Below are 25,972 nucleotides of genomic sequence, written 5' to 3' on the forward strand. Positions count from 1 at the left end.
TGAACCTCCTATTAGCCAGGTGGCCAGAAACATGGTTCAAAAATGAATGCTTACATTGCTTCATGTCTTCCAGATGTGTAAATTTGCAGCTGTTTGCTAACAAGTTTTTTCCATATAATCTTTAAAGGTATATGTTATGTGGTCATAACTTGTTTTCGCTGCCCCCAAGTGGTCAGGTTTAAAGTTCGGTTCAAACCTGGTGTGATTTAAACGTACAAATCTAAAAAAAAGGAATTTTAGTTGATTATTGATCAAATGAAAATTTAAATAGATCGAATCTATTCACATGATTGTATGGTACACCTTAAAAGGTTTGAGGGATTCTCTTGAAACAATTACCATTATTTTGAAAGACCAGAAAATGGGTAGAATGCTGGATTCAGGAAAATTCTAAATTCACAATGAAAACAATTGAGCATGGACTTTTTAAAAATAATTTCACTAAAGTTAGAACAAATTTATATAGATATGTACTTTTGCAGTTTTCCCCACGCTCTGCGCCCAAGAGACAAGTCTTGTCTTGCACAGCTATGGGTGAGAACAAATTTAATCTTATATCTCTTAACCCCACTCAGCAGTGACCCAGCCTCTTATCTGACTGCCATTCCATATCCTTCAAACACCACAACTTCTTCACCATGTCCAGATTTTCAAAAAAGGAAACAAAATTGTATCAGTTCTAGTACATGAAATTTAGATAGAAAAAAAGAAGAAAAGAATGAACCAAAATATAAAAAATATATCTGCAGCCTACCTCAATGAGAAAGAAAACTTTACAGAAATAAGAAGTCAGATGTCATTATTTATCATCTTAAATCTTACTTATTTATGAGGCAGAAACAGAATGAAATTCTCGGTTGAATTCATCCTGAATTATTTAATCTGAAATGGTTAATTCCATACAAAGCCCAGGCAGATCCCCCCTCTGTTCTGATAAATACTTTATCACTGTTCCTAAATCGAAAACAGCAGGAAGAGAAAGATGGGGCTGAAAAAAAAAAACTTCTCACTGTTTCTTGTTGTGCTTTGTTTTAGAAAGTGATGGATTAAATGTTTTGTGTGCTAAATTTGTGAAATTTTCTTTAATAATTGAAACCAATGGTAATGTATTTTTATAAAACATTCAGGCTAAATAATGCCAGTCTTATTTTTCTGTTTAATTTGCATGATGTTTCTTATTATTGCTTGTATGAAAAAAAATCACAAGTGGATAAAGATGTGACATTTAAGCCTACTTAAAATTACTTAAGAGGTTTTATGAAGTATCTTGCACGCAGTGGATTTTCTTGCAGTCCCAGGTTGACAAAGACAAAATCCACCTAATGAAAAGGGACGCATCGCTGATTGCAGCTATATCTGGAGCCGAGGTGGAAGTGGCATCGATTTAACAATTTAGCAGCACCCTCCTCTGTGTGTTTCCATTAGTCACGGCTGAATACCACCCACTTCCCCCCTTTCACTCCCTCAAAACACACATATGCACACAAACACTCACACACACACACACACACATATCCAAAGCTGCGAAGGTATATTCCACTATTTCTGAACAGGATTTACAAAGTCTAAACTGATAACACTAGTGGCTCCAGCACAGTGAACAGCTAATTTAAGGGCACACTCAGAAAACTTTGCCATGCTACAGAATACACCTTTTATTTTTGTGACTCAGTGCATGTGCAGGCTATAGTGCAAGTGTACAATATTGTATATTTATCATGTGTGTGAACTGTACAATGTTGCTGCAGGGAAAGTGTGCGGTGACAGTTGTTCGCTCATATTTGACCGTTGATGGGGCCCATAAGATTCTAAGTTGTAAGAGAGTGAAGGCCTATCAAAATGTCCAAATAGTATCATACTGTGTTAATTGACCGTTCACTAAACCCTTCATTGAACAACAATTTTCCAGTCATGGCTTAGCAACCATAACTTGGCATGACAGGTCTTTCAAGCTTTGGATTTCTCTACATGTTGAAGCAGTGTGCATGTGGCTGTTTTAAGAACAATACTGGGCATTTAATGAGTTTGGAGGGTGTTGTAATTTTTAAACCTTTCCAAAACCAAAAGCACGAGATCAAAAGTGTAAGGAATGGATTAAATGTAGGCTGCAATTGTTAGCATGCCGAGCTAACTAGCCTAGTACCAACAGTAACCAAGCATTACGTCCAAAGCCAAAAAAAACACATCATTAACTACATTAATTTGTGGGATTACAATGTTTTTAAAAAAAAACCCATTCACAACTGGCGAATCCACTGTGTAGCATTTTCTCACTGTATTTAATTTGGTCCAGGATGCAGTCAGAGTCTAGACGAATGTTAGCAGTGCAGTGCTGCTCCTTATTGGATTTAGATTTAGTTTACACTCCAACAACCTGAGCAAGCATTACCCGAGATAGCGTTACATTTGCAAAATGCAGTGGTTAGTCTGTATTGTAAAAGCCTGCATGTCTTTAACATGGATCATCAACTGGGGAGGGTGCTGACTTTTTGCCTTGGACATGAAACGTTAGCCTCAGTCTTTCAGCTCAATATCATGTCTGTAGCCATCAAGTGCAAATTTAAGACATATTTTACAAGATAAACTAATGAAGCTAACGATGACTGAGAAGCCTGCATTTCTCTACCTCTGCCTTAAAACCAGTTGTTGCAAAAATTCCCCAAAAAAATTTGAATAGTAGATCTGCCACCATGATTACGAACTGTATATGTGCTATGCGAGAATGGAAAGACTGACAAGCGTAGCAACACTGACTAAGGGGATGGTGTTTAGCGAGCGGTCAATTGGTCACAACAACAAAATATAGACTTCTTGTTTTAAGTCCAGCAGTCTTTGAAATAGTCCGTTGATGATGTGTTGGTTAGACTACACAGATGACGTAGACCTAACAAGTTCAAAGGATTGTGGTATTCTGCTGTCTATCATGGCATCATTCAAGTCTTTCCACACCTCAGCTGGTTTGGGCTGTTGGAAAGGGGGACCATGGAAAACTCCGTCCACCCATTCTCTGAGCGTGGCGACTGGTGAATCCTGTTGCCTGTCTGCCTTAGTGAGCACCATACTTGACGGATACACAGGAGAGGAGGCGCCAGTCGATGACAGCATACAGGGAGGGTATTCTGGCTGCATGCTGGCATCCAAAGACACAGCAGTTTGAGCAATGGACCAAATTTTCGGCTTGGTGTCTGTGCTTCGAAGGTCTGGATTAGGATAGAAGGAGTTGTTTTGGTGTTGAACTGGTGTGAGTTTGGGGCAGTCCGGGGACAGTCTCTCTTTTCCTTGCGGTGCGTCTGGGTTGTGTGTGAGGTGCCCATGTGGGAGATCTGTGTTTGGGTTTGCTTCATTGTCCTCGGGTAGGAATTGTGGCTTCCGTTCACAGTCAGAAGCATCAGACTCCAGCAGGTCAAAGTCCTCGAGATCGCTGTGCAGGTCTGCACACTGTTGATCTGGAATAATGAATGATGCAGTTAACACTAAGTCTGTGCATGCTGAAACCTTGAAACAAGCAAAATGTAGTGAGATTGATTTAGATCCTACTTACCAGGAGCGTCTTTGTCACTTTTAAGTGGCTTCTCAGCTTCGTCGCTGTCTTCATCACAGCCTCGATCATCTGAGCTTTTACAAGCCCGTGGCGACCACGTTACCTTGTTCTCCTTCTTCAGCCTCCTGCGTGCATTGGCAAACCATGTAGACACCTGATGGAAGGAGGGAATGGAGGTCATAAAATAAATGGGAATAGTAAAGAGACGGAAGTTATGCAGCCATGAAGGGAAGAAAGAAACAAGGGAAGTGAAGGAAAGGACAAAAAGGGGAGTAAAAAGAAGGAAAGAAGGCAAACTCATGTTAAAGTTAAGGGTATACGTGAAATAAGTAAAGCAAACAGAAAGGAGAGAACATACGACAGCACAGGGAATGGATTGAGAGAAAAGGAGAGAATGACTCATTATTGGGCAACTAAACTAAACAAGAAATAACAACTCAAATTGCTCTTAAATCCTGTGTCACTAAATGTAACCCATGCTCACCTGTGTGAGAGTCATCCTGGTGATGATAGCAAGCATTATCTTCTCTCCCTTTGTGGGGTAGGGGTTCTTCTGGTGCTCCTGCAGCCAAGCTTTCAGGGTGCTGGTGGTCTCTCGGGTGGCATTTTTACGACGTGAAGCACTGTCGGAGCAGGAATACCTGAACAAAATTGTGACAGGCAACGCAATATTTTGCTGTTACTTACCGGACGTAAGTAAGTGGAATTCACTATAAAGAAGAATACCTCCCTCATTTATGAGTAACTATTGGCTATAAAATAATGTATAAATGATATCTTAGGAGAAAAACTGTACCACAAAGGACAATAAAACCACTGCTGTAAAACCTGTAAATGTTCCAGACACTAAATCCCAGCGTGGATATTATAGTGATAGTATAAGACTTATGTAACAATGCCAAGACATAGAAGAATATGAGATCACTGTAATGAGACACTAGAAATATTTTTCATCTCTATGTCACTAGTCATAAGAAGGATGTCTGATTGAAATTTGAAATTAGGAAAATAAGGGCAAAAAGCCCATAATGACTGTGACTTACCCATATCTGTCATAAGGATATTGCCCAAATGTGTATTCATAAGGATAGTAGGCAGGAGTCTGAGATGTCCCCACATGCACAGATGCAGCTCCGTCTTTGGGATCTAGCGGCCCCTGAAAAAAATGGCAAATAACTGATAGAAATGCTTAATCAGAATCCTTAAAATATTCCAACATATTTTTACAGGAACACACTCTGCTACTAAAGAATGACTTTAGCCTGAAATGACTGAAATTAAGAAATTGAGAAATATTTTCCTCTCGTGTGAGTATAATATCTCCATATCATTCTATAAAAGGTGTAGTCTTCAAAAATGACATGGTCACTAGTTCTTTCTGAAAGAGTTTTAGTGGGCCGAAGGGTTGCTAGACAGGACAGTAGGAATGAACTAAAACTGAAGTACGGAACTCACTCTGGAATAGAGAGCGGTGGCATCGCTGGTGCAAGTGTTGTAGTAACCTTGGCTCTTCGGATAAGGGCCGCTGTAGACGCCGATGCCGGGGCCAGGGGCGAGCTGGTGGCCCGGGGAGCGCAGCACCGGGTGAGACGGAGGCGTTCCCGGTTCTAGACAACCGGCCAGTGAGCTGGAGGTCATCAGAAACTTTGGCAAAGCAAATTGCAAAAATTAACTACATTTGTCCTATAGGATCGTCGCTGAGAAAGAAACTGCAGTATTTTATAAGGTATTATGTTCACACGAAAAACATTTTTTAAAAACTGTATTAAGTAGTTTACATTGCAAAATTACATTTTTAGGGTTAGCTTTTATTTACATTTTTCTCGTTTGTTTTATATGACTTTTGGGTGATATAATGTCAATTCATTCTTGAAAAAAAAGTCAACTGAAACATGCAGTGGAAACGCACGGCAAAGGGAGCTACTGAAAAGGTGGAATTGTCATATTTTGTGGGGAATCCAGGAGCGAAATGACTTGTTAATGGCTATTCCGAGAAAGTATAAGTCTGTAAGCCCCCCTCCTTACATGGTTCAGGTCTGCGGTCGTAACCTAAATGACGAAAAACATGCTTCAAATATTGACTCTACCTGCGGCGTGGAGGAGTAGGAGTATCCCAGCTGAGAGTAAGCCATGGCTCAAATAAGATCAAAGAGGCAGAAGCAGGAGCGCAGACCCGGGACGACATTCAACGGCATCCGTGACCAAGGTGGACTTTTGCCTCTGACACTAGTTCCGAGCGAGTTTGCCGGTCAGCTTTTCAGTTTTGAAATTTTGGATATCGTCTACCGCGTTCTCCAAATTGGGGCACGCAGACATTTACGCATCACTTTCATTTTACGCACCACGACGAACAGTCTTTGGAAGTAACTTAATTGGTTTCCCTTGCAGTTCCGCCTCATTCACTTAGCTGCCGCGGCTTCCACAACACCCCGGCTATGTTACAGTCCAAGGCGAGTTGTGTTTGTGCGTGTGTGCGTGTGATCAAACCATTCATCTCCCTGTGATGCGCTCTTTGGTTTTAAGGCGCGTCTCTCTGACGTCAGCCCGGACTGTGTGTGTGTGTGTGTGTGTGTGTGTGTGCAGACCGGTGTTCATATCAAGATGAAGAAACTCACATAATTAATTCCCTCCCAGTTTTCTTTCAACTCCTATCCAGGAGAACAGCTTCACGCAAGCGCAAGTGCAAGCCCCCCAATAGTCCTCAGGCGTAATGAGTATGTGATCAATTCTCCTCTCCAAATAAACACGCTCACACACCTGCATACACACACACACACTCCTACACACACACGGACAAGCAGTGCTATGGCCAGAGGGGGGACCAGGAACGTGACGCGTTGACACCACATTGACACAAGATGATTGATGACTACCACCTGATATTAGCATAATCGTTTTGCCCTGTAGTTTAGATAAGTTGTCACCACGGAGAAATCTCCCTGTCATCCACATATTCATGAGAGGGGAAATATCAGGTCTCCTCCAAGCAAATTAATCAAAGAATAAACACTCTGAATTCCCTTGAGTAAGCACCTTTACCAGCTGAATGGCTTGTCATGTTTTAATAACACAGTCTTAAGCCGCCCTGGTGAAGTGAAAACATTTCTTTAATTTCTTCTCAACCCACCTTTAGATTTTTATTCTAGGTAGCAGAAGATGAAGAATAGGGCAGGTGTGAAAGGGATGGGGGAAAATGTTAGAGGGGGCTCGTAGTGTTAAAAGATTGGGAGACATTGGAGCAAAAATGGCAGAAGTAATGAATTTGGGGGAAGCGAAGGAGTAGAATGTCAAGAGATGGAGAGGTGAAAGAGTTAGGGACTGTATGAAAACTATTAGGAGGGTGTAGGAGTCAGAAAAGGGGGAGAGTTTTTTTGGGAAAGGAGGGTAGTCTTAATGTTTTTAATATCCCAGATTCGTTCTTCCCTTTTGTGATGTATTGTAAAACATATTTTAGATGATCTAATAATTAATAGTGTACTCTTTGTAAGGTTGTTTAGAAGAAACGTCTCCAACATGCCCAGCCAAGCAACTCAAGCATCATGTGACTGATTTGACCAACAGTCAGAAGTCTCATGTCGTTGCATCATCTGATCTAATTCATATATGTTTCCATCAAGTGGGTCACAGGTGTCAGCCCTGTGATCACTGATCACCGTGTCCAGAAATAATGTTAGATAGTACTTAATTTTTTTCCCAATTACGTGGATTATCTTCAGAGTGAATGAAGCACTACTTTAAGTGCAGGTCCAGGGTTCACAGCCAGACCTATCTATGTGGATTGGTTGGGCAACAAAAGCACTTTAGTTAATGTTAGGAAAATGTTGTGGTTTAGGTTAAATGCTATTAAACACATCTCCAGTGCCTCCGGCGGCCATTGTAATGATGAAGGAAGTGAAGCAGGAAGTTAGGTGATGTACGTAGTATAAATAGCGACAAAGTCCCCGTTAAGAGGGGTATGGGTCGACAAAACAGGGGAGTTTCGCGCATTGTTTCTTATAGCCATGACTGCTACACAACCTTTATCGTGTGTTTATTTCTGCAGCTATGACAACAACAACCTGAAGAAAGTACTTATTTTAACCAAACTATGATCTTTTCCTAAACCTAACCAAACTGTGATCGTTCCACAACCCTAACCGCATGTTTATTATTGTTACCATGACAACAAAGCTCTGGTATGGCCAATACGCTCCCATGGGCGCTATCAGAGGGTAGGGACAGGCGACCTATATAGTCGCTAAGTTGGAGAACTTTTATATATAAATGTTATTTCAAGGAGTTGCAGGTTGGGTGGTGCTGTGCTCAAGTCCAGTAACAGCCACAGAACTGCCCCCTTTTCCCCGTTCTGTCATTCTATGGCTGTCATTATGTGATATTTGAGGAGCAACTCTTTATTTTGTTTAGCATAATTATATTATTTAGAATTTTTTGGGGGAGGGTATTGCGGTCTATTTTCTAGGTCAAGGGCAGGATCCAAATAAAATCATTATAAAGCTTAGGAGGGCCTTTCTTTTTTATAAAATTAAATATAAGATTTATCCCCCCTCCCCCACCCCAATCATTTGCACACAGTCTCTTACATTGGATTATGAAATAGAGGGAAGAAATAAAATGTGAAATTCTTGAAAAGTCATGGAGAGAAAGAAGAAACAAGAGACAAAAGGAGAGTTGGGTAAGAACCTGTACATACAAGAAATCCAATATGAAGAAATGGAAGGGGAAAAGAGGGAAAGCCTAAAGAGGCAAACCTGGGGAGCCAAAGAAATCGTTAATAGTCAGGGGATCTGAAATGGAGCGAGGGGATGTGGAGGGGTAAAAGGACAAAATATTCCCAGTGCACCCCGAGTACGGCTGGAACAACAGAGCTGCATCACCAGAAAGCATCTCGGGCCCCACCGGGGAGAAGGCATCTGTGTACGGGCCTTTGATTGACATTCCATTTGTCCTGTGAAAGGTGCTCATATACTGAACACGGACTAACTGTCTCTCCCTCATCTGTGCTCACAGCTCAGAAACGAAGTTATCTCCCCGTGCTGGCTCTGCACATCTCCACACAAAACATATGTCACTCAAAGAGAATGGCAATTTGTTTAGCCAGTGACAATGAACATGACTGAGTTTAATGTTGGTTTTGATACAGTTTACGTGAAAAATGACTTGAGGTTTAGGTGAATGAACAGACTATGGAGAGTCTTGATTGAACTTTCAAAGCATTTGTTACGTTTTCCTGGGTAAAAAGAATGAATATAAAGCATGCATTACACATAGAGGTGCACAGATTATGTTATTTCCTTCTTTTTGAATATTCAATTAACTACTTATAAATTAATATATTGTGTGTTTATAAATTTATGAAATTCCTCCAGTATATATTTCTCAAAGTTCTGCGTTCGTTAGACCGTGATTATATCTTTCTGATCTCACTCCCCTCACATCAATCATTCATTCAAGATGCTCCACAAGAAAAAAAAAGAAAGGAAACACATTGTTATTCTCTCCTTCCTGCATTAAGCTCTAGCTATTATGCAGTAGGTGGGGCGTGGGGGTTAATGATAGAAGCATGTTAATGTGAGAGAAGGAGGGCTAAGAACTGCAGAAAGTGTTTGGAAGAGAGGGCCAAACAACTCCAATCACAAGTTCTTTCAATCACAGTGCGCTGCATTTGAATATTTTCTACCCTAAAGTCTAAAATCTATGCAATTTTAATCACTGTTTAACATGTAGATGCTTTTTGAGCCTTCATCTTGGTTTTTTCTATTTTACTTAAAATATCTCAGTGGGTGGTGCTGATGGGCCCAAATTGAAATGAGAATGCTTTTAACAACCTGAGTGAAAACATGACTTTATTTTATTTCTTGAGCCTCGTTTGGGTGCGACAGTCGTATTCAGGTGGAGAGAAAAAAGAAAAAAAAAAGAGAAAAAATAAATAAAGCAATAGTTTGACATTTTGGGAAATACACTTATGTGCTTTCTTACCCAAAGTTAGGTGAAAAGTTTGATACCGCTCTCCTGTCTGTTTTACGCTCTCAATGCTAAGCTAAATATGAAGCTAAAGCTAACAGCTTAGCTTAGCATTGAGAGCGTAAATGGGCACAACAGCTAGCCTGGCTCGGTCAAAAGGTAACAAAGTCTGCCTACCACACAGTGATCTCCTTAAGTTTCCACCCTGTCCAGCCAAGAAATACCCAAAGTCCTGAACTCGCCACAGCCCCTCAGCTCATCCATGGATTCACCTCTTTTGCCAAGCAGTGACATTTAACCTGCAATGGTCCAGGGTCACCCATAAATCTTGTTGTTTTTGTACATGTACACAGTTTTTTTATGTGTACGATTTGAATTAAGGAGATACAACACTAGGTCAAAACCTAGTATATGTTCTGGTCCACCCTTTATCTGTTTGCTTCTCTCTTTCTATCTCTGTTCACATATACAGTAATTTAATACGGCCGAATTCCTAATAAAGCTGGTCTCATTTACATGTTTCTCTGTTTCTGTTGTCAGACAAGGGAACATGTATGAAATAATGAATGAAACGCAGCCCATTAAGACTACATGTTAACCAGCAGTTATTTCAAGCCTATTCCAAGCTGCTGCTCTGTACTGCTAAAATCCTGATTTCATAACCGCGACGTTGTCTGACGTTGCGGTTAATTGAATGAGATGCGTGGAGAGGTCTGCCTAGAGATGGAAAGCCTGACTTCACGCTTGTGGGGCAATACTGGCGACTCTCTTCTACGGAAGGTGGCTAAGGTTTTCCAAAAACTGGCTAGATTTGTTGCTAGATGCTTTTGTGAAGAACGCTTGCTAAAGGGGTGTAAAAAGTCTGTAAATCTAGCCACAAAGGCGCTAAGTTGGCAACACTGTCTGCAAACGTCACCCTGATGACCCAATAGAAACTGTTTGCTCCTGTTCATTTTGAAAGAGTAACAGCCAATGGGGAAACACTAGGTTGCGTGGCATTCGGCTGACCAATGTTGTAAATTTATCACGTGCTCACTCAGCCACTCACTCAGTCACGGGCTGCGGTCCAGCCAATAAGGTGTTAACTAGTGAGCTGTAGAGTTGCTGGCAGGTGGAGTTTGTTACCTTCGGACAGAGCGAGACTAACTGTTTCCCCCTGTTTTCATTCTTTATGCTAAGCTATGCTGACTAGCTGCTGACTGTAGCCTTATGTTTAACAAACAGACAGAATGGAATTGATCTTCTCATCTAACTCTCAACTTTCTTTAACATCTACTTCATAAGTCTGACAACAAATAATACATTTATTTGAAAAAGACATTTCTTTAGATTGTACCTGTGTGCTACAGGGTCTTTCCTGTGAAACTTTGATAAAGCACAAATATTTAGCTGTTTTAAGTTAAAGTGAAACAAAATGAGGAGAAAAATCATTTCCAGGCAAGACTTTCTCTGCTCAGTGTTGTACCTTTAGATAAACACATGCGTAACAGGAGGTAACTTTTCCACCCTTTTTCAAGTCATTGCACAGTGAGAAAAAGGGTGATATTCAGGGAGAAAGAACAGGACAGAGTAGGTAAAGCAATAAATGGATCATGAGGAAAGGAAATACCTTTTTCTTTTCACCACAAGACATGGCCTACAGCGGCTGTCTCTTGTTAAGCACACTAGCACCAACCAAGTACAAGTGCAAACCAGGCCAGATCTGATCCACAAACAAGGCTGCCAACACCAAGCATCTGTCTGACCACTGCACAGCAGCCATGCTATCTCCTGCTTTCTCTGCCCCTGTATAATAAGAGCCTCATGGAAGGTCTGGAGCTGTTGAACTCTGAGTGGGATACTATAAATGCCCTGGTCTTCCTCATCAATGATGTAAGACACAGGAACAGAGACAAGCTAACCCTCTTAGCCACTGTGCAGTACATGTGGATGTGTGTGTGTGAAAGAAGTGGACGAGGACAGACAGAGGCAGAGAGGGAGACAGGTTTAGGCTACAGGCAGCTCTTAAGAGTGTGTACATTTTGCGTTGAGCCCTGGGAGGCCAGCCGTATTCCTCCCTATCACTTCCACTTCATTACTCCTGGAGCGGACATACATTATTCAGCTCTTCAAGCCTCAGTCCACAGGGACCGATAGAGCCTTTAACAAACACTTTCACCTACCTTAACTTGCCCACTGATCCTCTGTCTGTTACCCTATCTTTTTATTTGTCCAGTATCTCTTTTGGTCCGACTAGAAAACTGCTCCTAGCTCTTTATGCCCCCTTGTTTTTGTCAATTTGCTGCTCAGTAATTTTTAGTTTCTTTATCATTGACTATCTGCTATTTTACTCTTTCTCTTAAACAAGCCCTTGTATTTTGTTGAGATTGACTTTACTTCCTCGTTATATGGGTTCCCACAGACCTAAGTGTTTTCTGTGTGAATAAATTAATTCAAAAATCAAGCAATATTTTAATATGCTTTTTTTTTCTTTTCCACTGACCTTATAAAAACCCAATATGTATCAAAGGATTGAACTGCTAACCCTTCCTTTTTCTATAAATTGAGCACGCACATTTGATGGCAACAAAGTACAGAAATGACCATCAATCCTAGTTAATAAAGCAAATATTTAATAAAGAAATATTTCATATGATTCTGTATCTTATATGGGCTATGAATGAACGAAATATGCCAAAAAGTTAGTCGCAGACAAAGAAATGTACAGTATGTTATATCAACTATGTTTGGGACCAATTAGAGCGTCCCTGTTAAAATTCACAAGCCACCTACCAGTAAATAAAGTAATTAAAGTACATAAAATAAAATTAGCCCCCACTTTACCTGCTGCAACATCAGTAATTATATTCCAATAATATAATGTATTATTCTGAAGTGGGCCATTCTTTTACCTTTGGTACTTTAAGTACTGTGATGCTAATACTTTTGTATTTTAGTAAAATTTCAAATGCTGGACTTGTAACTACTTGTAACAGAGTGTTTCCACACTGTCAGTAATGGTATATTATTCACAGAGTGAATAATCCTTGATAATCCTAACATTATAGAAAATCTGGGACCATATTTATTCTCAGAGCATCACAACAGTATCCACTTCAGATTCTTAAATTAAGGAATAGCATGAAAAAAAGGGAATCAGAGTTACATTTTCACCCAGTGCTTCGCATGACCACTGCAGCACCACTGCTTAGACCTCAGGTGCCATCCTCTGGAGGTTTAGAGAACTACAACCTTGTGTGTGTGTGTGTGTGTGTGTGTGTGTGTGTGTGTGTGTGTGTGTGTGTGTGTGTGTGTGTGTGTGTGTGTGTGTGTGTGTGTGTGTGTGTGTGTGATTGTGTGGTGTTACCCTGAGGGTGAAGTGGGCTCAACTTGCAGTTGTTACTGACCGGGGTGAAAAGGTCACCCACAGTTTTTCGAACGACCAAAGACAACACAGTAGGTCTGCTTGTCTGCATGCACACACTTGGGTGAGGTTGCCGATTTCATTTTACATCTCTGACTGGACCTCCCAAGACTTCTGGCCACCAGCAGCGTCCATCTGAACATCATACACTGCTGAGTTTACACCCTTGGTTTCATTGTTTTTTGCTACATCTTAATCAGCTTGTGATTTTTTTTGTCACATTCCTACACTATTTGCATCAGGACAAACAACAAATATTAAATACAATAATGTTTGCTTTAGATTACAAGTTGATTTAAGCCTTGTATCACACAGAAAATGGTATAAAAACAGACTGAAGATCTCGACCATTAAATCAGTCTTCATTCTCCAATGATCATCTATTTGTCACTTTCCCATTAAATGCCGCTGATTGTCTGATCTCGTGATTCAACATCTAGAGAGCCCTGCAGTTCCCACGAGCCTCTTACTGTGTGCCATGACTGATCACATATCATCAAACACTATTCCACAAAGTATTAATCCACACCAAATGCTCAAAAACTCATGCTATGCAGTTGACAGAGCTGCATGTGATAGCAGTCGATTAAGTGCTTTTTTCTGGAGCGATGAGATTCCCCGGAGAGGAGCAGGGCAATAATTTCCTCAGATTGCCCCTGTGGGAACGTGGCTGCTGGTTTTCTATGTCCACTCCAATCACATCACTAATGGAGAGGCGGGTAAGCATCTGTGACAGTGGGAAACCAGATCTCTGCTCCCCCCATGTGTGTGCGTCTGTGTGTGTGTCCCTTGCAGATAAACAGTTGGCAGGTTTCCCCTTTCCCTGTGCACGTGCATGAACACACACACGTCTGAGGGGGGGGTGGGGGGTGAGGGGATGCAAGCTGGACAGGGTTAATATACTCCATTAAGCTCTATTACCCTAAACGACTTGGGCAGATGAATGAGGACTCATATTACTCTGCAACTGTGTGTGTGCGTGAGAGTGTGTATTAGAATGATAGTGTGTGTGCATGCACATACACATATCTCATATGTAATTACACTGTGAAGATTTGTGACCCATGAGTCATCTATCATTATCCACAAAGTGAGAGACAGCCGAGGGGGGGTTTTTGCACTCTGCATTACTGTACACAACCAAAATCCCTATCTTATCTTGTAATATTTATCTATTAACATCTATTGGTCCAAAAAGTGTAACTTTGCTTACACAAGTTACAAATATTTCAGTATGGTGATATCATTTCAACGTTTGTTTTTAAAAAAAATCAATTTATTTCAAGAATTTTCTACAATCAGGATTAATTTATGCACCATTTTAGTACAAAACTCTGCCTTATTTTGTGTTCTTTCATGATACCAGCAGTTTCTAAAAAAAAATCTTCATACAAGTCAGTGTCTGTTGGAAGTAGGCTGGAGTAATTTTCCTGCACAGGCAGATTTGTTTTTACCCATTTGAAGTCAAATCGAATAGTCTGCAGGTACGCCAGCAGATCTGTAAAGGCCATAGTTAGGCACAGCAGAGCTTTGAGCTAAATGCTAATATCAGCATGCTAACATGTTCACAACGGCAATGCTAACATGCTGCTGTTTAGCAAGTGTAATGTTTAAAATGTTATTTTAGCACATTAACATTGTAGTTTAATATGTTAGCACGCTAACATTTATTATTAACAATAGTAATAATATGATGTCAATTTACTTTTTCTTTATTTAATCAGTCAAACTGAGATCAACTCTCTTTCAAGCGAGACATGGCTCAGACAATTTCAAGTCCTTCTGTACGGGCTGCATATTTAAGAGTTTTATTGTGTTTTCTTTTCCATCCTAACTCAGAGAACCAACATCTGCAGAATATTGGGAGAACCTGGTTCGGTTTTGATTTCAATACAGATATGAAAACAGGTATGCAGAAGCAGCCCAAGGAGAAATGAATAGAAGTAAACCAACAGTTGCTAATAAGCGATTAAAGCAATGTACATCTGAAGTTGAATGAAATGTAGTGTTGCAGGTATTTGGTCACAAACCAGTGTACTGGACAAATTAAAAAATTTGACCAGCTGAGGGTGTTGTGTGGGAAGTTGGATCACCAAAGTTATTACAAGTCATCATTAGGGGAACATGAATCTCTGTACCAAAATGTCAAGACATTTCACTAAAAACCAAAAATGGTAACCTCGTGGCAGCACTAGAAGAAAGGTCACCAAAGTAATTGGGATACATCAGTCAGGACCATGAATGCTGGTACAAATTTTGTGTCAATCTATCTGTTAGGAGATCAGGAGATCACCAATGTCATTAGGGTTCATCTTCTGATGAGCACGAATGTCTGTTTGAACCTGTGTGCAGCATAAAGACAAGTTGAGACAAGTTTATTTGCATTGGAAAAAATACCTTTTTTTTTCTTGTTTTAAAGAAAGTAGGAATTTCAGGGCTTAAATAATAAACAAAAACTTTTGATAGAGATTTCATAACCTGAGGTACAGGAGAACCGGGTCGAAAGACACAAGGGACGAAAGCAACACAGCAATTTTCTCCAAGCCCCTACGAGTCTTATTTGCCTTACTGCGTCAGCACGTACAGCACACAACACTTACCAGAACCCTGAAAAATCACATGGATACATCATACTTTCACGGAGTTTCACCCGAAAAGTTCGTAAGTAAATTCACTTAAACAATACATTTTTTTTGAATGACAAGTTGTGTTTATTGTTTCAGGTTTCATAGTCCTGACCATTTGGCAGATTATTTAGTACTTTAACACATCCTGAAGTTTGCCATGTCAGAGTTTTTCAGTATAGAAACAAGTCAGGTGTAACTGTCAGGAGTCATTGTCAGGACAGGTGTTGCTTTCATCCCTGTAGAGTAAAAACGAGCATTGATTGTTGGGCCCTATGTTTTAAAAATGAAATGTAATCATTTTTATTACGATAATGGATATGATATGTTTGCAATAATATTCACAAGGGCACTGTCAGATATTTTTTTTAAAAACAAGAATTAATATAAACAATTCAAATTTATACCGTTGCATTACTTTTGACCCACCAGTATGTTACTTTCGTCTCAACAGATGGGGTCGAATGTAACAATTCGCAACTTCCATTAAAAGTCAAATTATACCAAACTCATTCCACTCCAAAAATTGCACCTGGTATTAAGAGGACACACATGAGTTGTTGATCACAATGAAAATTAGTTTTTGTAACGTTATCTTTTAAAATGACGCTTATCTGAAAAATTTTATTTTCGTGCTGGCTCTCCCAGACAAATTACAGAAATCACCAAGACCACATATGAATTAGTTTTGTGCAGCTTCCCCATACCCTGCTTTAATACATGGGGGTGTCTCAATAGATGCTGAACAAAGACGCAGCGAGTCTTCAGGCCCCTCAGGACTCTCTCAGCAGTTCACTAAGCTAAGTTGCTACGCTATAACAAACCAGTGGATAAACATTGTTTCAAAATGCCTGAAAGGAGCCAGCGATGCGAACACTCAACCACGAACCCTCCCTCTGTCCTAATCTGCTTCTTCCCTCAGATTATTGCCATGAATGGGAAAACAAGAGAAAAGACTTATCACTCCCACCCTTTCATAGTATTTGTTGTGTGTATTTTCCCTGTATATTAAATTTGTCTCCTTTTAAAGGCATTGGCGATGTTTGCTATTTGTGTGTACGGTACTCGCAGCTGCAACATGACAATAAACGCAGCACTCGGTAAACTCTGTATTGTGGAGCTTGTTGAATTACCCATGAGTTTTGATACTTTGCTTTTGTGTACACGCTTAATTCCACTAATCCCTATGGAAGAACAGTGAATGGCGTAAATTCCCTATGATATCTTGTCTAGGCTAAACATTTGCTCACTTACGTATACATTGGGTACAGAAAATTATTCTTTTGACAACATTACAACAGATTTAACCCACTGCCCCGATTATCCTGCAATGACATGTATTAGCTTCATTGCGTTGGGAGGTACATTTCCATTTCAAATTTCAGCTCAGCAGCTAGCATGCGCACACACACACACACACACACACACACACACACACACACACACACACACACACACACACACACACACACACAGGGATCAAACATTTTTATTGGCAGCTTTGGTCATGAGCTCTAGTAGTATAGAATTAATTGTAGTGGGTTGTTTTGCTGTCGAAGAAAGTGCTTAATTTCTATATTTTAAGTGCAGAAATCCATGAAAAATTCAAGAAATATTTACTTGTATGTTCATTATTTCTTTATATGTGTGTGAGGCTTTTTCTTCTTCAAGCCCCTGGAGGTCAAGCTCTGTAAAACTTATTTGGCAATCAAACACCGTCCCTGCCTAACCCTCTTTTTCCTTCTTTCTCCACACACACCTCTCTTGCCCTCTTTCTCTTGCCTGGGCCCTTTCTCTGCCTCATCGCCCCCCCTTGTCTCTTTCTGTCCGGCTGGCCCTCTCAGCGGGGGCTATAGAGTCCTAACTTGTCTACACTTACCCCCTACGTTGGCTGACCAATGGGGCCGTTGCACAGAGAGTCCCTCCCTTAGCGCTCCGCCATTCTCCCCAAGTCAGCTCACGCTCTCTGTTTTCACGACCTCTGACCCCAGGCCATGGCAACAGTGGCAGGAATGTCAGGAGTGATTGGCAGGATAAAGAGCCCAGCCCCTCTATCCTGGACAAGCGGATTTGAGACACTTTCAGTGGCAAACAATGGCGGATTTGGGCTTGATTGGATCAATGATGAGCTGATGACTGTCAAAAGAGCACGTCGTCTCTACATAAGCCTGATTATCTCTGCGTGGCGGAGGAGTGGAGAAGAGTAGGAGTGGGAACTGCTGTCGGAGGGGGGTGACTGGCAGGGAGTTCACCCCCATGCAGAGTTCCTCTAAAGGGGAAAGATGCGCACATGAGGGCCAAGCTCTCATCCACCAGGGGCCTTTAACAAATCTATTCAGGCGACCAGGGGCCCCCGACCATGTGGCCATAATCATAGGAGGAAGGCTAAAGGGTGGGAGTGTGAGGGAGATGACACATGGAGGCAATCATTGTTGAATCCCTGACCATCCCATCAAGACGACAGAGGAGCAGAGAGAAAAAGAACGAGGGAAAGATATACATAGACAGCGAGATGGCAACAGAAAAGAGCAGTGGGACAGGCAAATCAAAGACAAATCCCTTCCATAATCTGCCTCTTTAATAGGGATTAGACCTCACCAAAGAGCCTATATCAGAATACCAAAGCACCAATGAAGACTCTGTTCACACTGAGAGTTTGAGGACTCTAAAAACTCCACAGAGAGCCTTATTCAGAAGTATTAGCAGAGGTTGTTTTCCTCACTCATGGCTTTTTACAGTGTGTAGTAGTACAGCTCTATTTTTGAAAAAGTTCTGGGGCAGGTTGGGTGACAAACTACCACCAGGAAACTCTTGAAACTCTGAAGAAGTTCTAGCTACACCCGCCAGAAAAAGCTAATCATATTTTGGATCTGCTCACTTTTTCCATTCCTTTCAAAACAAAACATGTTTTGGACACGCTGTGTAAGTGATTAAACAGCTATTTGATGTCGCTTTCAGCCCCATCATGCTAAGCTCACTGATTTCCAACTTTGAAAGAATAACATATTGTTTGAGTACTTGGAAGAATAGTGGTGCGGTCTGGCTGGGATGAAGTGTAGAAAAAGTGAAGTGTGTATAAGAGAAAGAGCGGCTGATATTCTCCACAGCAGTGCTGATGGCAGTCTGTCAGAGTTGGCAGAGGAAGTGAAAATGGCCTCAAGTGTCTGGCTTCCTTCCATGCTGTTCTCACATCAATGACAACTCTCACTGCATCATCTCTCTCTCTCCCTCTCTCTCATTTGCTCTCTTTAGACTCGTGTTTGCTCTTTCTATCTCTTGTTTTCTGACTCTTTCTCGCTCTGTGAAAGGATCTGTGAGTGGGTGAATGGAAGGTTTGATGGATGAATTAAGATAAACAGACTTTTGAGTGAGGAGAAAATCTGCAGCACCTGAAAACATCGCCAGAGTCTCAACTCTCTTATTTTTTCCCACACCTCATACACACGCGAGTCCAGTTGAAAGCAATAATTCAGCGTTTTAGGAAATCCTGAAAGTTAGCTGAGACGACTGATACCACATTCATGTGTGTACAGTGAATATGAAGCTACAACCAGCAGCTTGTTAGCTTAGCTTAACACGGAGACTGGAAACAGGGGGGAACAGCTAGCCTGGCCCTGTCCAAAGGTAACAAATTGACCTACCAGCACCTCTAAAGCTCACTCATTTACACAATATATTTTGTACGTTTAACCCATAAAAAAACTGAAGTGTAAATATAACATATATTTATGGGGTTTGTGTGTCATAAAATCCCCAGAAACACAGGGAATTTCCCAAAATGTCAAATGAGTCCTTTAGGGTTTTTTTTATACATATATATAAGTAAATGGGTGAATTCAGCGAATGTCAGTGATTCATGCATTGGTGTACTGAAAAAATAAAATTTGCATGTGACTTCCAGTTCATGAAACTATCTCTAAACTCTGCATTCATTTGACACCGCAGCCTGTGATGTTTACATTGCATGTCAGCCATAAGTCGCTTAGAACCAGCACAGCGTATCCGAGCCAAGGTAATGCTTTTAAAACATTACGATTTGATTATGGCCAAATAATTTGTGGTCTATGATTCAGGTAGAGAGTTACAAGAGGAGCACATTTTGTGAGGTATATTTTTCTCACATGTACCATCTTAGGTGCATAGTGACTGTATATCTTTTGATCCTACATAATGATACAAATTGGTTTCTGGCATAAAAAAGTGCAAATTTGTTCTAATGCAGATTCAACTGGATGTACAATAAAGCCAATATATGAAGCCTGACTAAGGAGCACTTGGCAGTGCGCTATATTTTCAGGTATGGATAGAGTGAATAATGTCCAACTGTGAAAACAGTGTTTCTCCAAATCGTCAACAGCCTAGTGACGATGCATTTTTCAGATAGTCCGCAGGGTTTTTGTAAACGGCTTACTTACTGTATTTTAAGAAGTAGGATCATTTTCTCAACCCATGAAGCAAGACTTAATTCTTACCGGCTATCCAAATATTTCAAAATCACCAAATTTGGAGTTACATGTTTTTCATTAGGCCACCACAATATGCAAACTGAGTGCAATAACTGAATAACGTTATTGAATTTGCGCTGGTGTGTTTGTAAAGTATGAACCAACAAATTCACATTAAGAAAAGCTGGACATATAAAAGTGGATTTGAAGACAGGTTTAGGGTCTTGTGACTGTTCAGGCCACAGACACAGTGACAGTTCTACTCCTTATGGCGTAGTAATGCTCTACTTTTTATGAGAGTGAGGTGGCAGCATTGAGTCACATCTCCAGGTCCACAGAACCTGGTGGCTCTGATTCTGTCAGTGACTGTATGATGCCTGCTCAAATCACCGTTTGACTGTGTACTTAACTTGATACTGTCCATCTGTCTTGTCCTCATCCATATCAGTTTCCATTCCATCACACTGTTTGGCAAATGATATCAAAGTAAATACACAAGCACCACTTCACTTCAGTTGTTAACGGTTGATATTAAGCTATTAGATGATGATTAGAAAGTGGCTCTTCAGCACAATGCCACGTGCTTATTTGCTGTTTACAGACCATGTAACCTTCGCCAACCTGGCCCAGTTTTAACCTAATTCTAACTATTTCAGTAATCTAATTCAAACACTGAATACTTATAGACTTAAGCAGTACTAGATCATCTCAGCAAGCATTTTACTGAAAGGCCATAGCCATCTGACAGAAAGGTGACTATCAGCATTGGACTATCAAAATAAAATGTGACTCTAAAACAGTTGCTATATTGAAAAAAAAAAAAAAACAAATCAAAAAATTTAAGGAGTCTGTAAAATTTGCCCAAATTTAAATCTTTAAATTAAATCTAAATTTTCTCAGTACATGAACCTGAAAAAGTCCCAGCCCCTTGAGAGGCCAGAAGACCCCAAATTATGCGCCACGCATGATCGGCTACTCACCCAATCACAGGGCCACAGCTCTGAGAAGTATTCTCTATTAACAGCATTAAGACCCCTCATCATCCTCTCTCTTCGCTCTCTCTCTCTCTACCCCATGTCTTTGGGCCTGTGAATGTCAAGGATGGCTCGGAGTGACACACAAACACCCCAACCACCCCCCCACCACCACCACCCCCCTCAACTCCCATCAACCTCCCCCCTGAGCTGCCGCCCCCATACTGGCTGCTGGCCTTTCCTGTCGTCTGATCCATATTTCAGAGGCAGCAGTGGTGGCACTGAGGGGGTATAATCCAACATTAAAGCAAGGAGGCCTGGGCTTAAAGCACAGGCGCAGGTTCACAAGGTCCTGGAAATCTTCAATTTCAATTTCCGCAGCATTTGCAGTGGCGTCCAAGACGCTGGCATAAGTCTCAGCGTTTTGGCCAGAGTGCAGATTTCAATAAGGGCGAGACTTTTCTTGCAAAAAAGTGCTGACACTGCATGGTTTAGTTGGCAAGTGTGAAACTAACTAGACGCAGGGATGAAAGAATCAATTAAAAGGTGGGTACACTGTGATCACCATTAAACAAGTGGGAATCAATAATATTCTATAAATGTATAATATGTATATTCATATAAATTTATCATTTTCCCTTAAAATACTCAATTTGCTGGGACTTCACACTTAAGTTGTTCTTGGGAGGAAAAACTAAAAAGAGAATTTCTGTGCTGGGATAAATTATAATGTTCACATTAAAAATGGCATCTGATAACTGACTGATAAAATAAGATACTGTGTGTTATCATTTTAGAAATCATGATCAACCTTGTAAAGGAAGATAAACACTCTCTGAAAATTAAATTTAGGGAGTTTAAGTCACCTTAACATCTCCGTTCCAGCCCTTTTTCCCCTGATTTTTGACCGGACACGAACAATTTCTAATTAGTTACAATGAAAATGTCTCAAATAATAAATGACTATAATGACATTTATTTAGTTCCCAAAAAATATATTCTTTAAAGACAAATTCATATCCTGTATTTACAATTTTCAAGGTTTCCATTCACAACAGAAGAGGCGAAGAAAAATCAGAGGACATAAAAGAGAGATACAAGCAAATCTGTGACAAAAACAACCATCTCTTCTGCATGTAGAAGCTAAACAGTAATACTATGACAGGTGGCCCTGCCAAAAAAATAGCCTTCGTTAAACTTTTCTCCCTTAAATAAAATTATTCCTTTCTTTTTTTTCCCCCCTTTGTCTTCTCATAATGTTGTTGTCAGAACTCGTTGTGATGCTGTCCCATGGTGTGGCCTGAGGAAAGAGAACAAAAAAGCAAAACGAGGTGAAATAAGTGTAACTATATTTAAATGTGGAATTATGACAACAACTGTATTATCAGAACGGTCCTGATGTTTTCTCCCCTTGAAAAAGCATATTCCTGTTCATACACATCTTGAAATAATTATTCCAATATTAATACAGTGTTTTTGGTTTTTGAACATCATCTGAAACAATGTTAACTATTTGTGCAAATTCGAAAAGGCCGTGGGTAAATTGTTATGTGTCTTTTCACCCCCCGCTTCACGCATGATGTCGCTGATCAGCGTTTTCTTTGACATACATTAGCTGCATTCACTGAGGGGGCGTGAATATAACCGCAGCAGATTATTTAAATGACATAGGTGGCGATCACCCTGCGTTGTTTGGTGGGTGGGGGAGGATATATTCGACTGCTGCCTGACCGGGCGTTAAAGTGGGGACTCGATCACATGATTTGTGTGCCGGAGGTCTGCCTTCCGCCCAGTCAGGTGGAACAGTGTTTACCTCTCCTCTAGGGCTCATTTAGCAGAAGACGTGTGGAAAGACGTCGAGGCGGGGAATGTCGCAATGCCAAATTGATTTCAAAGGCGCGAGGTTACCTGTCGGTGATCAGCTGGAACGGGGACTTCAGGGAATCGGGCCTGTGGTCGCTCTCTTCGTCTGCAAAAAGAAAAAGGCAGTGTTTATATTTGGCAAATTGTTGCTTAGAATTACCTCCAAAATTTAATTTGCAAATCATACTTTTTTGTGTCCTGTGGGTAATTGTTTTGTGGGATCACTTCTTGACGCCATAGGCATAAAAGTAAGTCCGCTAAGGCCTGTTCGGTAAGGAAATGAATCGCACAGGGCTGTACAATGAAACGCAGTCCATACCATCTCTTTTCGGACTGAAGCTCCCTGACGACTCTACATCACTGTCATCCTCCGAAGTGGCCGGGCCCGCCGCCGCCGCCGGTCCTGCGTCCAGACGCGCAGCGGGCACTACGCCGTGGAGAGGCAGCTGTCCGGCCGGCGCCCCACTGAGGAGCGATCTCATGTTCAAAAGGGAGTTGGCGTTCAGAAAAGCCGCATTGGCCCAGTTGTGCAGCTTGCCAATCTGGCATGTATATATCCCATGACCCGGGAGTAAGGCCGGGTGGCCGGCGGAGGCCAGAGCCGGGTGATGCGCATGGGCCGCGGGGGAAGGTTTGTGAGAGCTGTCGGGGGCCGTGGCGGTCTCAGCCAAGGACCAGATTTTGGGCTTGCTCTGTTGCGGTCTCTGGCACTCCTGTCTGCTGGGGGAATGATCCACAGCGAGTTTGACAACAGGCGATTTATTGAGCGAAATAGCCGCTTCCACCCCTCTCAGGCCCTCCCCAGAAAGCGTCCTGCTGCTCTCCGAGCTCCTCGGCTCCGAGGCCTGCTCCCTGGCGGGCAGGCCCGCCTCTCCCTCTGCTCCCCCGGAGCCCTGCTCCTCTGCTCGCTGCTCCTCGGGTCTCTCGATATCCACGGTCTCCAAATCGATTTCCTCCTCCTCGTCTTCGTCGTCGCTGCCGGTCTTGCCGTGCTCGTCCTCGTTGTCGCTGCTGAAGATGCGGCCGTCCCGGTCCTCGGCGCTGCGGCCCCAGGTTACCTTGTTCTCCTTCTTCAGGCGCCTGCGGGCGTTCGCGAACCACGTCGACACCTGGAAAATGAAAACACATTTTTTCTTTCCTTTTTCTTTCTTTCTTTTTCTTTCTTTCTTTTTTTGACGATGCGGGGCGGAAAACTGTGAATATGGAACGACTAAATGTGCAAAACAGCCCGGTAATTCTCCACCCCGTTTCCCCAATGCGTTATTATTACCGAAGGAGCTTTGAGATGAGACATCTCTGGAAACTGTTCCGCTCTCGGCGTGAAAGTGTGACTTACGTGTGTCAGCCGTACAGCTGGGTTGTCATAACAAGTAATGTAACAAGCAGTTTAATGAGGTATTGGGGGAGGCGATAAGTGTGGACATAACCCCAGACATAGTCATGTAATTCTGCTCGTGTATGGAGACTGCTGCCCGCCCCTCTCTATGGCCCCCGAGATGCAGCCCCGATTCACAAGTGACACATTACACACTGGCCACCTGTGTGAGCGTCATCCGGGTAATGATGGCGAGCATGATCTTCTCTCCTTTGGTCGGGTAGGGATTCTTCTGGTGCTCCTGCAGCCAGGCCTTCAGGGTGCTCGTGGTCTCCCGCGTGGCCGTCTTGGCCCTCGACGGGTCCCCGTACGGGTACTGGCCGTACGGGTAGAAGCCCTGAGCGGCGTGGACGGGCAGGGAGGCTGGGTGCGAGCCCGGACTCTCCTTCAGCTCATACTGGGAGCCCTGAAATGTTGTTGGAGAAAGAGGCGGCAACTTGTTGAGCGACTTATCTCGAAATGGTTCCCTCTTCGGGTTCAGTGAATACGTGAAAAAAAAAAATAAACAAACAAACAAAGGAAACATTTGATTTATTATTAATGCAGAAAAAAAGTTTTTAAAAGTTTCAGTGTGTCGTAAATTTGGCACTGAAGAGGCTATTAGCCATACCCCGAATTACGAAAATAGCCTAGAACAATCATTTTATTTCTAAAGTGGCTGCCTTTTTAAGTTATATTGAAATATTTCCATTTTTTAGATTTAACGAACACAGAATGAATACAATTAATTTCTAAACAGTCTCTAAACATGTTTTTTTACATCACTTATTAATTGTATTTTTCTCATTAATAAACCCTGTTTTTTTTCTCCAAAACATAGAGGCTACTACTGCCTTGTCTATTAAGCTTAAATTAGTGGTGATTTTTTTTTTTCCCCCCCTTGTGATTCCCATAATTTACAGCAAAGAAAACAATAAATCGGAATCTGAAAATGTCAAGTTGTACTCTTGTGCTTCCAAAGAAGCTGGATTTCTCTCATGTATAATCCTTCACGAGCCTATTTTGCAATACACCTCTCCGCATATTGAGCGAATTGTTAAACCCACAATGTGCGGACTGGATTTAATAGAATTGTTATCTGTTGGCGATTGTAAACCCATACATTTTGCAGAAAACGAACGGGCAGCGTATTTAGATATCACAACCCCCCTGAGCCATCGCTCAAACTGCTGTGTTATTTAACATTAAGCACAAGATCAGCCTGTGGGAACTCTTTCGTCAACACCTGAGCCGCTTCGGTCTTCGGTGGAACAAGTATCAGCTCTCACCATCTGGGAGATGAGGGCGAGGTCTGTGGCTCCGCTGTACGGCAGAAAGGCACTGTAGTTATGAGCCGCCCACGGGCTCCCGTACATCCCCAGCATAGAGCCGACAGCCGCGGCGGTGGCGGACGAGCTCACGCCGCCCTCGGCGCCTCCTTCCCGGGCAGAGGCCGGCCGCTCGCCCCCGTACACCTCATGGGAGGCACTGAGGAACTGGGGGTACCCCAGCTGAGGGAAAGACATGTCCGGATAACGCTTACAGTAAATCTCTCCCAAAAGTCAAAGTCACACAACAGCAAGGGGAGGCAGGAAAAAAAAAAAAAAAAAAAAAAAGGGAAAGTAGGAATCCCCAGAAAGAAGAAGAAGCAGAGGATGAAGGGGGTGTCTAAATCACCAGAGTCCCCCCTTTTTTTAGAAACTGTCAAGCTTCTCTCCACCGAACCGGAGTTGTTGCAGAGCCGCAGTTTGGCACCTCGAGTGCGGAGTGATGCGTGCGTCTGGCCGCAGGAGCTCCAGGATGTGGA

At 41.9% G+C, this 25,972-nt stretch overlaps 2 protein-coding genes across 2 annotated transcripts; both read right to left on the bottom strand.

Moving 5' to 3' along the window:
* Nucleotides 1-1,145: 1,145 nt before the first annotated feature.
* On the bottom strand, nt 1,146-6,043 carry irx4b (iroquois homeobox 4b). Its single transcript, XM_040120839.1, has 6 exons — nt 5,629-6,043; nt 4,997-5,185; nt 4,585-4,697; nt 4,026-4,182; nt 3,542-3,695; nt 1,146-3,446 (listed from the first exon to the last, which is right to left on the bottom strand). Exons 1-6 carry the CDS (start codon nt 5,671-5,673, stop codon nt 2,866-2,868), a joined length of 1,239 nt encoding a protein of 412 aa, XP_039976773.1. The 5' UTR covers nt 5,674-6,043; the 3' UTR covers nt 1,146-2,865.
* Nucleotides 6,044-22,199: 16,156 nt separating this feature from the next.
* On the bottom strand, nt 22,200-25,691 carry irx1b (iroquois homeobox 1b). The gene is made up of 5 exons (XM_040122216.1): nt 25,455-25,691; nt 24,350-24,592; nt 23,131-23,920; nt 22,857-22,917; nt 22,200-22,248 (listed from the first exon to the last, which is right to left on the bottom strand). Exons 1-5 carry the CDS (start codon nt 25,689-25,691, stop codon nt 22,200-22,202), a joined length of 1,380 nt encoding a protein of 459 aa, XP_039978150.1.
* Nucleotides 25,692-25,972: the final 281 nt, after the last annotated feature.

This window comes from Xiphias gladius, chromosome 24 (genome assembly GCF_016859285.1).
Source record: "Xiphias gladius isolate SHS-SW01 ecotype Sanya breed wild chromosome 24, ASM1685928v1, whole genome shotgun sequence".
NCBI classification, from domain to species: domain Eukaryota; kingdom Metazoa; phylum Chordata; class Actinopteri; order Istiophoriformes; family Xiphiidae; genus Xiphias; species Xiphias gladius.

Excerpts from the sequence above, each read along its gene's own strand:
- irx4b (XM_040120839.1), bottom strand. The coding sequence starts at position 5,673 with ATGGCTTACTCTCAGCTGGGATACTCCTACTCCTCCACGCCGCAG. Across the intron at positions 5,186-5,628 it reads CCTACTCCTCCACGCCGCAG|TTTCTGATGACCTCCAGCTC; the intron begins GTAGAGTCAATA and ends GCTTTGCCAAAG. Across the intron at positions 4,698-4,996 it reads CCACCGCTCTCTATTCCAGA|GGGCCGCTAGATCCCAAAGA; the intron begins GTGAGTTCCGTA and ends CATTTTTTTCAG.
- irx1b (XM_040122216.1), bottom strand. The coding sequence starts at position 25,691 with ATGTCTTTCCCTCAGCTGGGGTACCCCCAGTTCCTCAGTGCCTCCCAT. Across the intron at positions 23,921-24,349 it reads CCCGGATGACGCTCACACAG|GTGTCGACGTGGTTCGCGAA; the intron begins GTGGCCAGTGTG and ends TTCATTTTCCAG. Across the intron at positions 22,918-23,130 it reads CTTCAGTCCGAAAAGAGATG|ACGAAGAGAGCGACCACAGG; the intron begins GTATGGACTGCG and ends TTCTTTTTGCAG.